The sequence below is a fragment of the Oryctolagus cuniculus genome, chromosome 7, assembly GCF_964237555.1.
Source record: "Oryctolagus cuniculus chromosome 7, mOryCun1.1, whole genome shotgun sequence".
Lineage (NCBI taxonomy): Eukaryota > Metazoa > Chordata > Mammalia > Lagomorpha > Leporidae > Oryctolagus > Oryctolagus cuniculus.
This window is the reverse complement of record NC_091438.1, coordinates 149,173,570-149,190,583: the sequence shown is the minus strand read 5'-3', so window position 1 is coordinate 149,190,583 and position 17,014 is coordinate 149,173,570. Positions and strand designations below refer to the sequence as shown.

Below are 17,014 nucleotides of genomic sequence, written 5' to 3'. Positions count from 1 at the left end.
TACAATAGTAACACTCAATACATTGTGAAGGCACGTACTGAGATGTTTTATTAAACACTGATATTATTCATTTCATTAACGCTGGCTCATTTGATTACTCCCTGGCTTCTTTGCTCTGGATGAAGCTCAGCTCCTCCCACCCCTCTCTCTGCATGGCCCTGCGATGCCAGATTTACTTCCGATTTGCATGTCTGCTAGACTGTGCCACTTAGCAGCTCCTGGTGCAGGTGGAGGACTTGGACTCAAGGTCAAAGTGAGACCACACGGAGCTATCCTGTCCTCTAAGCTGGGTGGAGTTCTCCTGCAGCCTCCCAGTCCCTGTTCCTGGGACTCAGGCCCCGGTCCTCTTTCTTGTGTTGGCTTTGACTGCCCCCCGGTGGGCACTTTTGTATGGAGCCGGGGTCCCCGTGGAATTCAGCAGGATTGGCGGAGGAGAGACTAAGCGCTTCTTGAGCTAATGCTGTCTTCCGGGCAATCTCCACCCCCCGACCTGTTATACCAGTCACCCGCTCCCCAGATCACACCCCCAGTCCACACTCCCCACTGAACTCCAGACTTGGGATCCAACTGTCCTGCCCCGCCCTGGGAGGTCCAGCAGCCATCTCAAACTGAGCCCCTCCTCCCACAGCGCTACCCACCCCAGTCATGCGACTTCTAAAAGCCAGGACCTGGGGCTGGTGCTGTGGCGAATTTGGTTAGGCCATTGCCTGTGATCCTGTGATGCCAGCATCCCAAATGAGCGCTGACTCGTGTCCCAGCTCTCCACTTCTGGTCCAGCTCCTTGCTAATGCGCTTGAGCAAATAGCAGATGACCCAAGTGCTTGGGCCCCTTCCACCACAAGGGAGATCCAGATGGAGCTCCAGGCTCCTGGCTTCAGCCTGGCCCAGTCCGGGCTGTTGCAGCCATCTGGGGAGTGAACCAGTGGATGGAAGAACTCTCTCTCTCTCTGCCTCTCCTTCTGTCTCTGTATGACTCTGACTTTCAAATAATAAATAATTATTTTAACAAAAAAAGAAGTAAGGATGTGATGGACACAAAATCATGTTTGAAAGTATTTGTTTATTATGTATTTATTTATTTTTAAATTCTTCTTTATCTGAAAGGTATAGTTACACACACATAGTTACACACACACAGAGACAGAGAGAGACAGAGACAGAGAGAGACAGAGACACAGAGAGAGAGAGAGAGAGAGAGAGAGAGAGATTATATACACTGGTTCGTTCCCCAGATGGCCAGGACTGGTCCGGGTCGAAGTCAAGAGAACTTACCCCCCGCCTCCCCCCCACCCCCCGGGTCTCCCATGTGGGAGGCAGGAACTCCAGTCCTCAGGGCATCATCTGTTTCTTCCCAGGCACATTAACGGGCAACAGAGTAGCCAGGCCTGGAGCCGGACAGGACATCCAACACACGATACAGGCATCCAAACCATGGTTTAACCTGCGGGCCACACTTTTAGCTGACTTACGAGAAGCTGATAGCACTCTGGTATTGTCCTTAGAGGGACTAGAAGGATAGTCCAGTCTCGTCTCTTGCATCTCGATTGGCTTCTTATAGCGATAGCTGAAAATCTTTTTTCCCTTCAGCTTTTTTTTTTTTAAAGATTTATTTATTTATTTGAAAGGCAGAGTTCCAGAGAGACAGAGGCAGAGAGAGAGAGAGAGAGAGAGAAAGAGAGAGAGAGGTCTTCCATCTGCTGGTTCACTCCCTAATTGGCTGCAGCAGCTGGAGCTGAGCCGATCTGAAGCCAGGAGTCAGGAGCTTCTTCTGGTTCTCCCATGTGGGTGCAGGGACCCAAGGACTCAGGCCATCTTCTACTGCTTTCCCAGGCCACAGCAGAGAGCTGGATCAGAACAGAGAGCAGCTGGGCCATATGGGATGCTGGCACTGCTGGCGGCAGCTTTGCCAGTTGCGCCACAGAGCCGGCCCCTACCTTCAGCTTTGCAATCCATCATTGGTAGGGTTATTCACACTTTTAACTTTGCTGTTAGATTTGGGACAATCTCTACCAATGTTCTGTGAGCTGTAACATTTGGAAGGATTCCCCACTCCCTGGTTTCTGGCCTCATAAATTTCAAATCCTATTTCTTTGCCAGTGCTGTCACATTCCCTGGGAAGGTGTCCTAGTGACAGACACACACGCACACACACAGAGAGCGCAGGGAACATTCTTAGAGGCCACTCCGGGACACCCATACAACTGCTCTAGAAGGGACCTGAGCCCCATTCATAGAGCTACTTCCACCTCCACCCTCCCATTGGCCTTCGCTTAGCACGATTCCAAAGTGCCCGGCAGCTCCACTTTCGATCCAGCTTCCCACTAACACACCTGGGAAAGCAGCAGAGGATCGTCTGAGTCCTTTGGCCCCTGTACCATGTGGAGACCAGGAAGAAGCTCCTGGCTCCTGACTTTGGATTGGCTCAGCTCTGGCTGTTGCAGCCATTTGGAGAGTAAACCAGCAGATGGAAGACCTCTCTCTCTGTCTCTACCTCTCTCTGTAACTCTGTTTTTCAAATAAATAAGATAAATCTTTTTAAAAAGTGCTGTAAAAACACATAGTCAAAAATTGCATCTTACGGTTCAAGTAACAGGGTTCCTGCTGCCCACATAGAAGGCTCGGGTTAAGCTCCTGGCTCCTGGCTCCTGGCTTTGGTCCAGCCCAGTCCTGGACGTTGTGGGCATTTGGGGAGCAAACTGGCAGATAGAGATCAGTGTCTCTTTGCTTTTTAAATCAACAAATACAAATTTCAATAGAAAATTCACCATCATAACCATTTCTCAGCGTGCAGCTCGGTAGTGTTGAGTATATTCCCATTATCACGCAGCTGAGCTCCAGAACTTTCCTCTTGCAAAACTGAAGCCGTGGGGTTGGCATTTGGTGCAGTGGATTAAGCGATGCTTGGGACACCGTGCCCGTATCACAGTGCCTGGTTCAAGTGCTGACTCCTTGGCTTCTGGTCCAGCTTCCTGCTGATGGACACCCTGGGAGGCAGCAGGCAGTGTCAAGTACTGACGTCTCCGCCAAGCACATGGGAGACCTGCAGTTTCTAGCTCCTGGCCTCTACTGTCCCAGCGCTGGCTGTTGCAGATGCCTGGGGTGAACCAGCAGCGGGAACATCTCTCTTCACTCTTTCAAACAAAGAAAAGAAAAAGATGCTGTATCCCGCATTGGAGCTCTTGGTTCAGATCCTGGCTACTCCATTTCCCATTCGGCTTCCTGCTGCTGTGCGCCCTGGCAGGCAGCAGTGATGGCTCAGGAACTTGGGTCCCTGCCACCCACATGGGAGACTCAGACTGAGTTCCAGGCTCCTGGCTTTGGCCTGGCTATGCCCTGGCTGTTGCAAACATTTGGGAGAGTGGACCAACAGATGGGAGATCTCGCTCCATCTCTCTGTCTCTCTGCCTTTCAAATAGAATGAAAATAAATTTTAAAATTAAAAGGGAATACTTGTGGCGCCGGCATACCGGGTCCTAGTCCCGGTCGGGGTGCCGGATTCTGTCCCGGTTGCCCCTCTTCCAGGCCAGCTCTCTGCTGTGGCCCGGGAGTGCAGTGGAGGATGGCCCAAGTACTTGGGCCCTGCACCCCATGGGGGACCAGGATAAGTACCTGGCTCCTGCCATCGGATCAGCGCGGTGCGCCGCGGCGGCCATTGGAGGGTGAACCAACGGCAAAAGGAAGACCTTTCTCTCTGTCTCTCTCTCTCACTGTCCACTCTGCCTGTCAAAAAATAAAAAAAATAAATAAATTAAAAGGGAATTAAAAAAAACCTCTGAAACTCTAAACCAGTGGCTACTGTTGCCAACCTGACAAAAACTTGTAATTGCATGCAAGTGATGGGGCTCAGGTGTCAGTTTCCCGAGCTCCAGGGCTGATCTCCTGCCCAAGGTGGTGGGAGCCTTCTTGGAGCCCCCAGGGTCTAGCCTTGGCCCTCACATGCAGCAGATAATCCAGGTTTCATCAAATGCCGGCTCCACAGCAGCCCAAGGAGACCATGGAGTGCCGAGATGGCCCATTCAGGGAGAGGTGACCCAGTGACTAGGAGAGGGGGCGCTGGTAGGGCAGGGAAGTGTGGTCTGAGAAGTGGATGTGGGAGCTGAAATGTGATGACCTGAAGGAGCCAGCCGCAGGCCGCCGTGGGAGAAGAGCACATCGAGCAGAGAGAACTGTGAGAGCCAAGGCCCTGGGGCAGGGAGATTTTGTTAGTAACAGGGCCGTCTCCTGGTCCGGTGCCCCTTCACCACTTCCCTCTGTAGGCCCTCAGAGAGGTTCCCCTGGTGCCTTGTGCTGCCCTCACGTGCAGTCACTCGGGTGTCACTGTCCAGAAGGCAGGGGCTGAGGCTGTGGATTCCTATCCCGGAAGCCCTGGGGCTGACCCGGATCTGGGTTTCCTGGTTCCTATGCAGCAGGGGGTGAGCAGACATCCTTCCCCTCCTTCTCTCTCCAGGCTCCGGCCCTGGCCCCAAATCTCCATGGCAACCCCAGACGCAATCATAACCCAGGGAAAGAGGATGGGGCGGGGGCAGTGCAAAGATCCGAGGGAGAGGCCAGAAGAGCTGGGCACTCTGCACCCCCTGTTCTGGGGGCGCCTCTTCCCCTGTCGGCCTCCCCGCTGGCCTGGCCAGACCTCACTCCCCAGTCTCCCCAAAGACCCCAACCTGAGGATCCCACAGGTCTGTGCTTTTGCTGGGCACCGCAGAGCCTGGATGGGGGCGTGTCTCCCACAGCTGCCCCAGAGGCTGCTGCTATTCGGGGCGGCCATCCTGGCTGCATCTGCCGTGGAGACTGGTGAGTGTGAGGGGCTTGGCGGGGGCACCGGGAGGCTCAGGCCCCCTCTGCCGGTCAGAACTTACCCTGGCGGGTTGGGGTCCCATGAGTTGGGGTGGGGATGGGGGGCTGGGAAACCCTGCTCCTGGTCTCGCTGGACAGCCCCAGGTCCTTCGGGAAGGTTGGAGTTCCAAGACGCCCAGAAGCAGGGTCTGCGCAAGGGTGGGACCGCCCTCAGCTCTGGCTGTGGGTAACAGTGCGCTTTGGAACTGCACAGCCCTGCGTTCACACTCAGTCTGCCACCTCCTACGTTTTCACCCTTGAGATCAGCCTCACAGCTCTCTGAGGCTCAATCTTTTGGCAGTAAAATGGGACCAATGGTCGTCCTCCCTCTTCCCTGAAGGACGACTACTACTGAGCACAGAAGATGAGTTGAACTAGGCAAGAAGACATTGGTGCCTGGCGCATAAACGATGCCTAATTTACTCCCTTCTGAGTGCCACCCGCACCCATGTGCCTCCAGTGCAGGCTCTGACGTCAGCAGCTCTGCACAGATTGGGGGGCGCGCTTCTGCACCCTGAGCCCTGATGAAAGACTTCTTCCCTGAGGACCCTCCTCCTGCCCGGCCCTGGAGCACCCACTGGGGCCCCCACCTCCCGCCAGATACTTACATAGTATCTCATTTCATCCTGACTGCATCCTATACCAATAAGGGTATTTGGGGCTGTAACAGTACCAAGCCAAGTGGGACTTGGGACATAAGGGAACGTGCTATTTCACCTAGAGAGAGTGGCTGCAGGCGGGTCTGGAGGTGGCTCATTCAGCGGCTCAGCTCGCAGCATTTCTCTGTGATCTTCACGACTTCATCCCTGCAGGCAGCCGCTGCAGCTCTGGGCATCATATCTTCAGCTAACAGCCTTCTTCCTTCCTTCCTTCCTTTCAAGATTTATTTATTTGAAAGGCAGAGAGAGAGAGAGAGAGAGGGAGGGATTGGGATCTGCTGTTTCGGAAGTCGGGCACCACATCCCATCTGCCATGTGGGCGGCAGCGGCCCAAGTACTTGGTCCATTTCCTGCTGCTGTTGTGGATGCATTAGTGGGGGAGCTGGATCGGAAGCAGAGCAGCCGGGACTTGAACTGGCGTCACAGGCTGAGGCTTAGCGCGCTGCGCCACGGAGCGGGCCCCTCCCCTGCCGTTTCACCAGAGAGGAAAAGCTGTCTCAGGAGCTCGGGGCAGCCCTCTCCGAGGTCTTGCAGGTTTCATACCTGAGCAGCAGCCAAGGATCAGGCTGTTGTAGCAAGAAGAAACAGGGACAGGTACATTCGAGTGCTTGCCCCGTCCTTGAATAACAGTGAGTAAGATAAAATCACAAACCCTTCTCTAACTCAGGTGGGTGCCTGTTCAAGTCCCGGCTGCTCCACTTCCCATCCAGCTCCCTGCTGATGGCCTGGGAAAGCAGCAGCAGATGGCCCAAGCGTTTGGGTCCCTGCCATCCACGTGGGAGACCTAGAAGAAGCTCCTGGCTTTGGCCTGGCCCAGCCCTGGCCATTGTGGCTATTTGGGGAGTGAACTAGTGAACCAGTGGTTGGAGGATCTCTCTCTTTCTCTCTCTCTCCCTCTCTTTCCACAATTCTGACTTTCAAAAAAATAAGTCTTAAAAAAATGCTGAGTGCAGCCCAACACCTCATGTCCATGCAGTTTCGTTGCAATTCCAAAACACAGAAGGCCCTGAAAACCCCAATTTTTTCTTTTCTTTTCTTTTTTTTTTTTTTTTTGACAGGCAGAGTGGACAGTGAGAGAGAAAGACAGAAAGGTCTTCCTTTGCCGTTGGTTCACCCTCCAATGGCTGCCGTGGCCTGCGCGCAGGAGCCAGGTACTTATCCTGGTCTCCCATGGGGTGCAGGGCCCAAGCACTTGGGCCATCCTCCACTGCACTCCCTGGCCACAGCAGAGAGCTGGCCTGGAAGAGGGGCAACCGGGACAGCATCCGGCGCCCTGACCGGGACTAGAACCCGGTGTGCCGGCGCCGCGGCTCACTAGGCTAATCCTACCCCTGCGGCGCCGGCAGGGGGAGGATTAGCCTAGTGAGCCGCGGCGCCGGCCCCCAATTTATTCTTAACTAATTGACTGAAAACTTGGACCTGACCCAACAGAAGGCCATTTGCTGTGTTTGTCCCGAGGGTACATGTTTCTTTGCTTTCTCTAGAGACTGATTTTGGAGACCCATGTGGGGCGGCACTATAATGTACCATGTACATGGAACACATCCTAGACTTTCGGATAAGGGATTGTGCGTTCGGACTAAATTCAATCGCTTACTCTTCACAAACATTCTAAGGTTGCCTAACCTTTCCCATTTGGTTGATGGGGAGCCGGAGGCTCAGCGAGGGCAGAGACTTTGTGGGGGCCCCAGCGAGCAGGGGCGGAGCCAGGTCCAGCCCAGGGCGCAGGGCTCCAGGGTCGGTGCTTTTCTCCACAGCGGACCTGGTGCACCTCTGTGGGCAGACGTGGCAGGGGCCCGGGCTGCTGCTGCGTTCTCACTCCACGTCCCGCAAGTTCTACTTCGTGGCTCCGGACACTGACTGCAGGCTCTGGGTGCGGGCGGCGGCCCCCGGAGACAGGATCCGTTTCCAGTTCCGCTTCTTCCTGGTCTACAGCCTGGCGCCAGCCTCCCCAGCGCCCCCAGCTCCCAACGCTTCCGCCCTGGTGCTCTCCGACCCTTGTGCGCCTGGCTCTTACCTGCAGTTTTACGAGGGCTCACCAGGGGCAGGCCAGCCCCTGGGGGCCCCTCTCTGCGGCCTGACCATTCCTGCCCCCGTGGCCTCCTCCGGACCCTTCCTGGGCCTGCGCCTGGTCACGAGAGGCCGCCAGCCCCGCGTGGACTTCGTGGGTGAAGTCACCTCTTTCCGGTTGGGTGAGCTGGGGCTGAAGACCAGGCCCTGGGCTGGATGGGTGTGGGGTGGGGGGCAGGGACTGGTGGGGCCCTGGGACGCACGTTGCAGGGGCTGGGTCCCAGCAAGGGAAGCAGGTGGTGACAAGGGCAGTGCAGGGTCACAGTAAGGGATGTCCCAGGAGCCAAGAGCCACCCCCCCACTACCTGGCTTCCTTGAATGTGTGTCCCATACCCCTCCCCAGCCCCAGGCATGCACACACACGCACACACACAGCCCACATGCCTGTACACTCACTGCACACCCACAGTTCACACCACACACAGCTCATACACACACGGTGCCACCTCCACACCTGCGCACTGCACACACACGCAGTCTCATGCTCACACACGGGCTCCTCCGTCCCGGTCACGCCTTCAGACGCCTGCCTCTCGCACAGAAACTGTCAGCGAGGACAGGGGCCTCTCAGGATGGAAATGAGCAGTACTTATTTCTTGGGCAGTGCCCTTGACCCCTGCCCGGGCCTCACAGCAGCCCTGCTGTGCAGTGTTCTGACCCTCGTAGCTGCAGACAGGGGCACGGGCGCAGGGAGGGAGAGTAAAGCAGTAAGTAATGCCAGGGACACCCCTCAGCGCAACTGGAGTTCAAGGCTTTGTCCCCGCAGGTTCCCCTGGGACCAGAGCCCCCTGCTGATGCCACCCCAGAAGCTGTGTCCAGCAATGGTTAGCAAGGGTGCCCCCAAAGTCTAGTGGGTTCTAGAACCACAGAGAAGCTTTACCACTGCCTCTGGCAGGACACTCAGGCTGGAGAATTCCTGGGCGATGGGGGAGCACTTCCAGGCAGGTGCATGGGGTCTCTGAGGGCCAGCGCAGGCTGGGCAAGGGCTACCCCCGGACTTGTCAGCTGTGCATGGCCCTTCGACGCCGAGCTGCTGAAGGAGGCCTTCATGCTGCCTCTCTGGTCCTCCAGCCACACTCGACTCAGCTGTGCAAGGTCTGGAGTTAGGATTTTTTTTCCTTTAATTTATTTCAAAAATTCTTTATTCCTTTTACACAATAATATTTATTTACTTGAGAGAGACAGACAGACAGACAGAACTCCCATATGCTGGTTCATTCCCCAAATGTCCACAATGGCCAGTGCTGGGTGCCCAGAACTCCATCCAGGTCTCCCACATGGGTGGCAGGGACTGAACTACTTGAGCTGTCCCCTGCTGCTCCCCAGGGTGCACACCCGCAGGAAACTGGAATCAGGAGCAGAGCTAGGGAGAGCAGGCATCGTGGCGCAGTGAACTAGGTTGCTGTCTGCGCCATACTGGAATGCAGGTTCGAGTCCTGACTGCTTTGTGTCTGAGTCCTGACTGCGTTGTGTCTGATCCAGCTCTCTGCTAATTGCCTGGAAGGGAGCAGAGGAAGGCGTAGTGCTTGGGCCACTGCAGTCATGTGGGGCGTGAGCCATCAGATGGAAGATCTCTCTCTCTCTCTCTCCCCCTCTTTTTTCCCTCCCTCCCTTTTTCTCTCATTCTACCTTTCAAATAATAAAAAAAATGATCCAGCCAGTAGCGTAAGAACTAGGCCAAATGCTCATCCTTGGATTTTGGATTTTAGATTCCCTGTCTCTGCCCTGTTAGGGTCTGGCTCTGGGCTATGCAACTTAGACCCTAAATCCTCGGGGCCGTGATCGGTGGTGCCCAGGCCCCCTGTGTGCGTCTGCAGCAAGCCGGGGTCCACATCATGTCGCTTCCCAGGCAGCTCTCGCTGGCTGGCTAGAAATCGGCACCTCCACCTTCCCTACCCTCCTCACTCTCTCCCTTCCCCAGCCCTGCTCGCTGGCAGCCAGGGAGGCTGGGACTGTTGTGCTGCTCCGTGTTGGGCAAGATTGGACCCCGTAAGGGGCAGTGGTGACGCCCTCTCCCCGCCCTGGCTTCAGCTAGTTTTGTCATCTGAAGGAGGAAAGGCTCATTTCATGCCCGTCTCCGTCACTCATACCTACAGGCACCTGCCTGGCACACACACACACACACACACACACCTACAGTGACACGTGGAACTCCCATGTGTCACTATCACATGTAGCTCCCATGTGTCACTATGCTACTGTTTCTGTTCTAAGGCATTCCCTCTCTCTCTGTCTCTCTCTCTAAGATTTATTTATTTAATTGAAAGTCAGAGTTACAGAGAAAGAGAGACAAAGAGAGAAAGATCTTCCATCTAGTAGTTGACTTAAAGGAGAATTTTTGGGAGCTTCAAAAACTGGGACTTTAGGGTGTTGGTTCAGGTATAGCTGGATCCAGGAGTTCAGGAACTGTCATCTGGGCTGTCTCTATTCCCTCTCTCTGTCCTCACTGTGCCTGGGTCTGTTTGGCTTCCGTCTCAGGGAGCTCCTTTTGTTGCTTGGCAGCAGGAGACGCTGCAGCTCCAAGTTCACAATCGCTCTTGCAGCTCCGATCTCATGAAATAGACGGCAGGCAACTTCTCCCATGGCTCTAGTAAAGGCAGAGCGACAGAAAAGGGGGGGATGGAGAGGAACTCCTTCCGGGTCTCCCATGTGGGTGGTGTGGCTGGAACTCAAGTACTTGGGCCATCACCCACTGCTTCCCGGGTGCAGTAGCAGGGAGCTGGATCGGAACAGCAGAGTAGCTGGGACTTGACTCACGCACTCTGTCATCCCCCGTGAAGGCTTCACCTGCTGTGTCTCCACATCTGCACCCATTTCAATGTTCTTTGAGCACCTGCTGTAGGACAGGGGCTGTGCTCGGCTCCAGGGCTCCAGCAGTGACCAAGAGAAGCCCCTGTGCTCTCAGAGCTGGCATCCTGGTGGGGGACAGGCCATGGCACATGCTCAGGCAGATCCACGTTCTGTGGCGGTGGTCAGTCCTGCACAGGGGCCCAAAGCCCTAAGGGAGGGAGGGAGCCCCAGGGAAGGGTGGCCTGCGGATAAGGTTAAAGTGTGAGGGGTGATCTCAAGGGAGTGGGCTGGGATGTTGTCCAAGGAAAAGAATTCCAGACAGAACTGCTGGCCAAGTGCAGAGCGGTGGCTTTGCTGGGAGTGTTCAGAGGTTCACTGGGACATCATAGGGTGCCCCACACAGACACTCATAGACACACAGAGAGACACATAAACACTCAGAGAGACACAGATACACACATGCACACACAGTGACACAACACACACAGGCACATACACACACACAGTGACACGCACATATAAACACACACACACATATAAACACACACACAGTGACACACACACACAACACACATACACACAGCCCTGTGCTGCAGTGTGGATTTAGGAGCCCAGGCTCCAGATCCAGCCTGCATGGGACTTCTATCCAGGCAGGTGGCCTCGGTCAAGTGACTTAACTTCACTGTGCTTCAGTCTTCTTACCTGGAAAATGGGGCTCAGGGCAGCATTCACCGCACTGGGTTGTCATCATCAACATCATCTCTACCCTTGAAACACCCATCCCTACTCACCTGCCTGCACATGACAGCCGCTGTGTCCTGCCCACACCTGCCGATCTCTCACTGGAGGGCCACACCCCCTGCGTGTCACAGGCCCCACATGGGATCCTCACCTCGGCTTCCCCTTTCCACCCCAGGACCCTGTGGAGCCTACTTCCGCTGTCACAATGGCAGGTGCATCCCGCCGGGCCTGGTATGTGATCGCTGGGGCATGGACAACTGTGGCGACAGCAGTGACCAGGGCTCCTGGCCACCATCCAACTGCAGAGGTCAGTGATGGGTGTGACTTAGTCCTTTCTGAATAGCTAGAAGGTGGCCTGTCCCCGAGTCCCCGGCTGGAGCCGGCAGCATGGCCGGAGAGAGAAGGTAGAACGAGAATCGTTCAGATCCCAGTCCTGAAGGCCAGAGCCGTCGGAGTTCGGATGATGCCGGAGATGACCTGGTCCTGCCATTTCCAAAGGATTTTTAGTACTGGACACTTTGCCTGAGTGGGGCCTGGCACGGAGGGCTCGAGCCACCAACAGCAGGGAGGCTCTGGGCGACTGCCCTGGGGGGCTCTGGCCCTGGCTGACTGATGTCCCTCTGAGTGTCGCCCTCACGACACACTTAGAAATCCGTCGACCCAGTCGGACCCACACATTCGACAGATACAGAAATGGAGACCTGGACAGGAGAAATGACCGACGACCTCCCCCCCCCTTCATGCAGCCAGTGAGTGACATGAGCAGGAAGGGATGATTTGTGTGGCCAGGGGGGACCAGAACACATTACCTGGGAAAAACCTTCCTGGAGGTCCAGGGATGTCTCCTGCCTCCCATTAAGGAGTGGGATGGAGGGAGAGCTGCCTTGGATGGTGGAGCAGGCTGTTCACTGCAAGAAAGCACCTAACTGAGGATAAACCTGGTTTCCGGAGAGCCGCCCCCGCCCCGCCTCCTTGCCTCCTCCCAGTTCCTGGTTGTCTCTCTGACGCACAATCCTTTGGCTGTGATGTGCAGCCCCCATGTCCCTTTCTCTCCCATCCACGCCCATCCCCTTGGTGGTCTCATTGACGCGGTGTCAGCAGCTGGACTCGACTCTGAACTCCAGCCACAGTCTCCTCCCACCCTGTCAGCTCCACAAGGGTGTCTAGGCGGCATCTCAAACTCCACCCACCCCCATGGGCCCCTCACAGCCTTTCCCTTCTCCTTACCCTCCAGTCCCCCAGGCCCCAGCTGCTGAGTCAGCCTTTCTTGAGGCTCCGCCCCTTCTCACACCTGCCCTGCTGGTCCTGTCTGCAGGAGTTAGCGGAACAATGCAGACAGAGCTCCATCCTGGTCTCCCCCATGGGTGCAGGGGCCCAAGCCCTGGGCCATCATCTGCTGCCTTCCTGGGGCACTCGCAGGGAGCTGGGTCAGAAAGGAAGCAGCTGGGACTCGAACCAGTGCTCTGCGATGTCGCCAAGGGTGGCTTTACCTGCTCCTCCCCTCGTGACATACGACATATTCACATTTTGCATTGTGCACACTAATTCACCAAGGCCGTGAACTCGTTTTTATCTTGCTCCCTGTTGTACCCTCCAGTCCCTGGAGCCATGTCTGTGGAATTGTAGATGCTCAAGAAACACGAGAGAGTAGAAGAATGAACCTCCGTGCCTCAGTTTCCTTATCTGTGAGCTGTGTATGATAAAGCTCTCAGAGTTGCCATCCACCGTACAAAGAGCCCAGCACGGGGAATGCGGGGACATCACATCTCCTCCAGTCACCAGCCCAGCTGTGTTACCCCGGCAAGCGACTGAACCTCTCTGTGCCTCCCTTCCTGCCTCTGTACCTGGAAATACCGATTGTAACGGGCTCCGCGGGGTCTTGTGGGGATTCAATGAAACACACGAGTGCCCCAGAGAGGGCCGCTGTCAGCGTGCTCCCTCGGCTACTTCCCCCCACAGGTCCCTCTCTGGTGCCTGGCCAGACAGGAAGTGTGGACGGCGACACCTCCGAGTCCCCGCCTTTCTCCTGGGCTCCCGGGTCTGCAGGCTCCCCCCAGACCACAGCTCCGAGGAGTCCCCCAGAGGGCCGGGGCCGCGCACTCCAGGACACAGCTTTGGAAGGTAGGAGCACTCGGCATCACACATGGTGAAGACAGACAGGGCATCGGCCTGGGCTGAGGGCTGAGTGGGCTCTTCCTTCCCGCAGGTCCCTGGCGATGGGGCGTGGCGCTGGCCTCCTCTCTGCTCCTGGCCTGTGCTGGCCTCCTCGTGGGTCTCCTCTGGTGCTGCTGCTCCTTTGGCCGGCTGGCCTGGTGGCCTGCTGCTCCAGCCTGCACTGTCTGCCGCGTGTGTCCTGGCCAAGTCGCCCCCGGAGGGCTGCAGCTGAGTGGGCCAGTCTCCCCAGGTCGGGGAGACCACCCCTAGAGGGGCTGCGGGCGTCAGAGAGGGCTCTGGGGTCAGATGGACCTCGGGTTCCAACCCCTCAGCTGGCTGACCTTGGGTCAGCCACTTAAACCCCTCAGGGAATGGGACATTCCCGCCCTGCAGGGTGGTGGTGAGGGCTGGGGGGGTGGGGGCGGTGACCAGGCCCGAGCTCTGCTGGTGGCTGCGCTCTGCAGTGGGGGCTGCCTCGCTTCACTCCTGGACCTCGGCTGCTCTCTCTGCCCCACTGCAGGGGCCCTGGAGCCAAACCCCAGTAAAGCACACAGGCAAGCCCTGGCGGGGATAGCACCGTTTATTAAGAAAAATCAGGACAAAGACCACAGAGGGTCCGTTCTCGGACATGGAGGCCGGGCGTCCCAACCCCCCAGCCTCGGACAGGCTCCCGTCGATGGGACAGGCTGGCGATCCCCTTCCTAAGGCACCAACTCCTCCGACCGCCAGCAGCCCCCCAGTCCCCTGGGCCTTCACTTCCAGACGAGTGGGGGGATGGGGCCTGGCGTGGGTGGAGAGCCTCTCAGTGCTCAGCTCTGCCTGGAACAGCTCCGGCGGGGGCGGGGGGGGGGGGTGTTCCCTTGTAGCCCCTGTGGTCAGGGACCCTGGGCTGTGCGTGGGAGGTGGGGAGTGCAGGCCAGGGGGCTTGGTGGGAGTGGGGAGGCTTCCCGGCACAGGTGGCCTGGCCGGCTGGGGGCGGGGAGATGGAGGGAGGCTGAGACGTGGGCTGGGGGGAGGGGGAGCTGCCTTCTGCGCCACAGCAGACGCTAGAGAGCTTCCCAGCCCAGAGGGGGTGGCCAGGGCTCCCGTGATGCCCTCCTGTTCCAGGTAGACGGCGAGCACCAGGATGGAAGCCGAGGTGGGCTCTCCCAGGAATGAGGGCTGGCAAGGGCTGCTGAGGTGGGCATCCTGGCTCTGCCCGGAGGGGCCCCTCAGGGCGGCCGCGTGGGAGCAGCTCAGGGCCTGCCCAGCCACCGTGCCTGACTCCACGTCCTGGTGGCCTCCTGGGGCGTCTACTCCATCCGACCTGCCCCGCCTACCAGCCTTGTGGCTTTGCCCAGGTGTGCGTGGGGGTGTCATCCCCCCTCCAGTCCAGCCCAGGGCGGTAGCAGCAAAGCGTGGCATCGCCTCGGTTTCTTACAAAAAATCATCATAATAATATTAATAATAATATACTCGACATGGTCGGGCTGGGCGCTGCCCGGGAGTCCGTTGGGGGCAGGCAGGTGCCTACGAGGGGCAGGGGCGCGTGTTGGCCCCAGCCTGGGCGCGGTGCTGCAGGTCCAGGGGCTGTGGGGGTGGGCCGCCGGGCCGGGCCGAGTGCAGCACCAGGTTCTTGATGCAGCCCGTGATGCCCGAGGAGAACCTGCCTCCAGTGAGAGCGGCCACGTCGGGGGCTCCGCCTGCGGGAGGCGAAGCGAGGGAGTGAGTTGGCTCCAGAAGCCAGGAGGGGAGGCAGGGCAGGTGCACTGCTCTCGACATGAGTGCCATTCCCTCCCCTCACACTGAGGGTGGCTCCAGGCCTGCAGTGGACCCGAGCCTGGTGCTTACCCACGTAGACGCTGCCTTTGGTGTTGACTGCCACGTTCCGGCCTGGGGACTGGCCGCTGACCAGCTCCTCACCGTCCACCTGGATGGAGCCTCGGCGGCCCTCTCTGTAGTGGAACTGGGTCAGGCCCCTGCCACAGACCGCCCCCCCTCTTCCCAGGCCCACCCAAGGAATCGCAGCTGCCCCCAGCCCCCTGAGCTCCTTGGCGCCCGCCGGGTGAGAGACTGGGCCCCGACAACCCCGTTTCCTGGTCTCTCTGCCCAGCTTCAGGTTCTATCTCTGCAGAGCTCAAATGCCCGCCTCCCTGCCCTCCACGGAACTTGGGGTCCCACCCCAGAACTTGGGGCCCCTTGCCCGAGTGCCCAGTCGGGCTCCCTCACCGCAGCGCCGTCACCCGATGCCACTCGCCGTCATTGATGGGGTCCTCAGAGACAAGGCGGGCCTCCCCACTGCCCAGCTGGTAGCTGCGGTCACGGGCCCCAGAGAGTATGAGCCAGACAGGAACGGAGGAGGGGGTGGGGGTGGCGGGGGTGGGGGCGCTGCAAGCTGCTCAGGGGCGGGACCCACCTGAAGACAAGGTGCCCATCCTGAAGCCCAAGGCCGATGAAGTCCTTGCCTCGGCTGGCCTCTCCCATCTCCTGCCGGGGAAGCACAGGGTCTCTTGGGGCCCCCTGCCCTGGAGAGCAGAGGCCCTGGAAAACAGTAGCCTCCCCCTTCCTCTCTCCCCGTGGCCCCGGCCAGCAGGAGGCCGGCTGCCTGCCCCAGAAACTGGGCCACGTGCCCACACTCACCACTCCCTGCCAGAGCAGGAGGCCGCTGGCTGTGCTGGTCCGAACCTCCAGCTCGATGGTCTCGGGCACCTCCGGCAGGCTGCGGGCAGGGGAGGAGGGCGTGAGGGGCAGAGCCCTGGAATCCCAGGCTCCCTCCAGGCCCCCGGTCCTGCCAGGGCCCGCCTCACCTTCTGGAGAAGACATGTCCCGGGAGGGCCAGGAAGCCGCCGTCGTGGAAGTAGGCGCTGTACTGGCCCGGGGCGTCTGCGGAAGCAGGGGGGCGGGGCGGTGGTGAGCAGCAGGTGTGAGTGCCCCGACCCCACCTCGGCTGTGACCTGGGCACTCCTGGGCTCTGAACCTGCAGTCCCCGAGCAGCCCCGGGGGCCGTCGACTGGGCAGAGAACCATCCCGTCTGCTTTTATTCACTTCGTACTGAAGTTTGGCCGTTACGGACGTAGGTGACAAAGCAGGGACCCGGCCACTAACACTGGCTTAGCCCGCGGCTCGAGTGTAGAAATTTCCAGTACTGCGGGCGCTGCCCACTGCTTTGACGCCGTGGTTGCTATTAGGACCTCCGCTAGGCCTCCCTATTTATTGTGCTAATAAAGAAGTGCAGAGATGACAAATCTAAAAGTATTTCCATACATTTCGGCTCAACCGGTGTCCTTGGCTTCACATGGTCGGGCAGGCTCTTGTGGGCTGGCCCCCTTCCCCATCTGCCAGGCTCTGGCTGGCTTTGGCGCTGCAGGTCCCACATCCCCAGACAGCCCCTCGGTCCTGAGCAGGCCGGGACGGGCGGTCGCCTGGGCCATGGCGAACAGTGGTTTGGAGCCTTGGTGCTCTCCCGGTTTTACAGATGGGAGGTCAGACTCAGCTGAGCTACCTGCCCAGGGAGTGGGAAGCCTGGAGTGCCACCTGTGCCCACCAACTGGGCCCTGGTCTTTCCCGTAGGTCCTGTGTGCAGCTCCTCCACCCCCATCTGCTCACGACCCACCCTCGGGCTAGCACTGGGCAGGACGCTTGGCCACCGTCCCCCGGACAATGGCTGCTGTCATCTGCCAAGCGCCCATTGTGAGCCTGTGCAGGGAGCTTCACAGCCAGCTGCCAGCCTCATTCCCCTGAGCTGAGACCTCCAGCACCCCACAGTCAAAGGGGCCAGCGTCCCAGACCAG

General features: G+C 58.3%; 2 protein-coding genes across 7 annotated transcripts in view; one reads left to right on the top strand and one right to left on the bottom strand.

Moving 5' to 3' along the window:
* The first annotated feature begins 4,254 nt into the window (after positions 1-4,254).
* LDLRAD2 (low density lipoprotein receptor class A domain containing 2) lies at positions 4,255-13,643 on the top strand. The gene is made up of 5 exons (XM_051856743.2): positions 4,255-4,788; positions 7,247-7,681; positions 11,266-11,397; positions 13,050-13,211; positions 13,297-13,643. The coding sequence occupies exons 1-5, from the start codon at positions 4,401-4,403 to the stop codon at positions 13,512-13,514; spliced, it is 1,335 nt and encodes a 444-aa protein (XP_051712703.1). The 5' UTR covers positions 4,255-4,400; the 3' UTR covers positions 13,515-13,643.
* Positions 13,644-13,806: 163 nt separating this feature from the next.
* Positions 13,807-17,014, bottom strand: part of HSPG2 (heparan sulfate proteoglycan 2) — a 101,834-nt gene continuing 98,626 nt past the window's right edge. For all 6 annotated transcript variants that reach the window (XM_051856722.2, XM_070079129.1, XM_051856723.2 and 3 more), the window contains 6 exons: positions 16,031-16,106; positions 15,864-15,942; positions 15,640-15,710; positions 15,453-15,536; positions 15,075-15,178; positions 13,807-14,926 (listed from right to left, as the gene is read on the bottom strand). In XM_051856722.2, the coding sequence (XP_051712682.1) occupies positions 14,754-14,926; positions 15,075-15,178; positions 15,453-15,536; positions 15,640-15,710; positions 15,864-15,942; positions 16,031-16,106 (587 nt within the window). In that variant the 3' untranslated portion in view covers positions 13,807-14,753. The remainder of the gene's footprint in view (positions 14,927-15,074; positions 15,179-15,452; positions 15,537-15,639; positions 15,711-15,863; positions 15,943-16,030; positions 16,107-17,014) is intronic.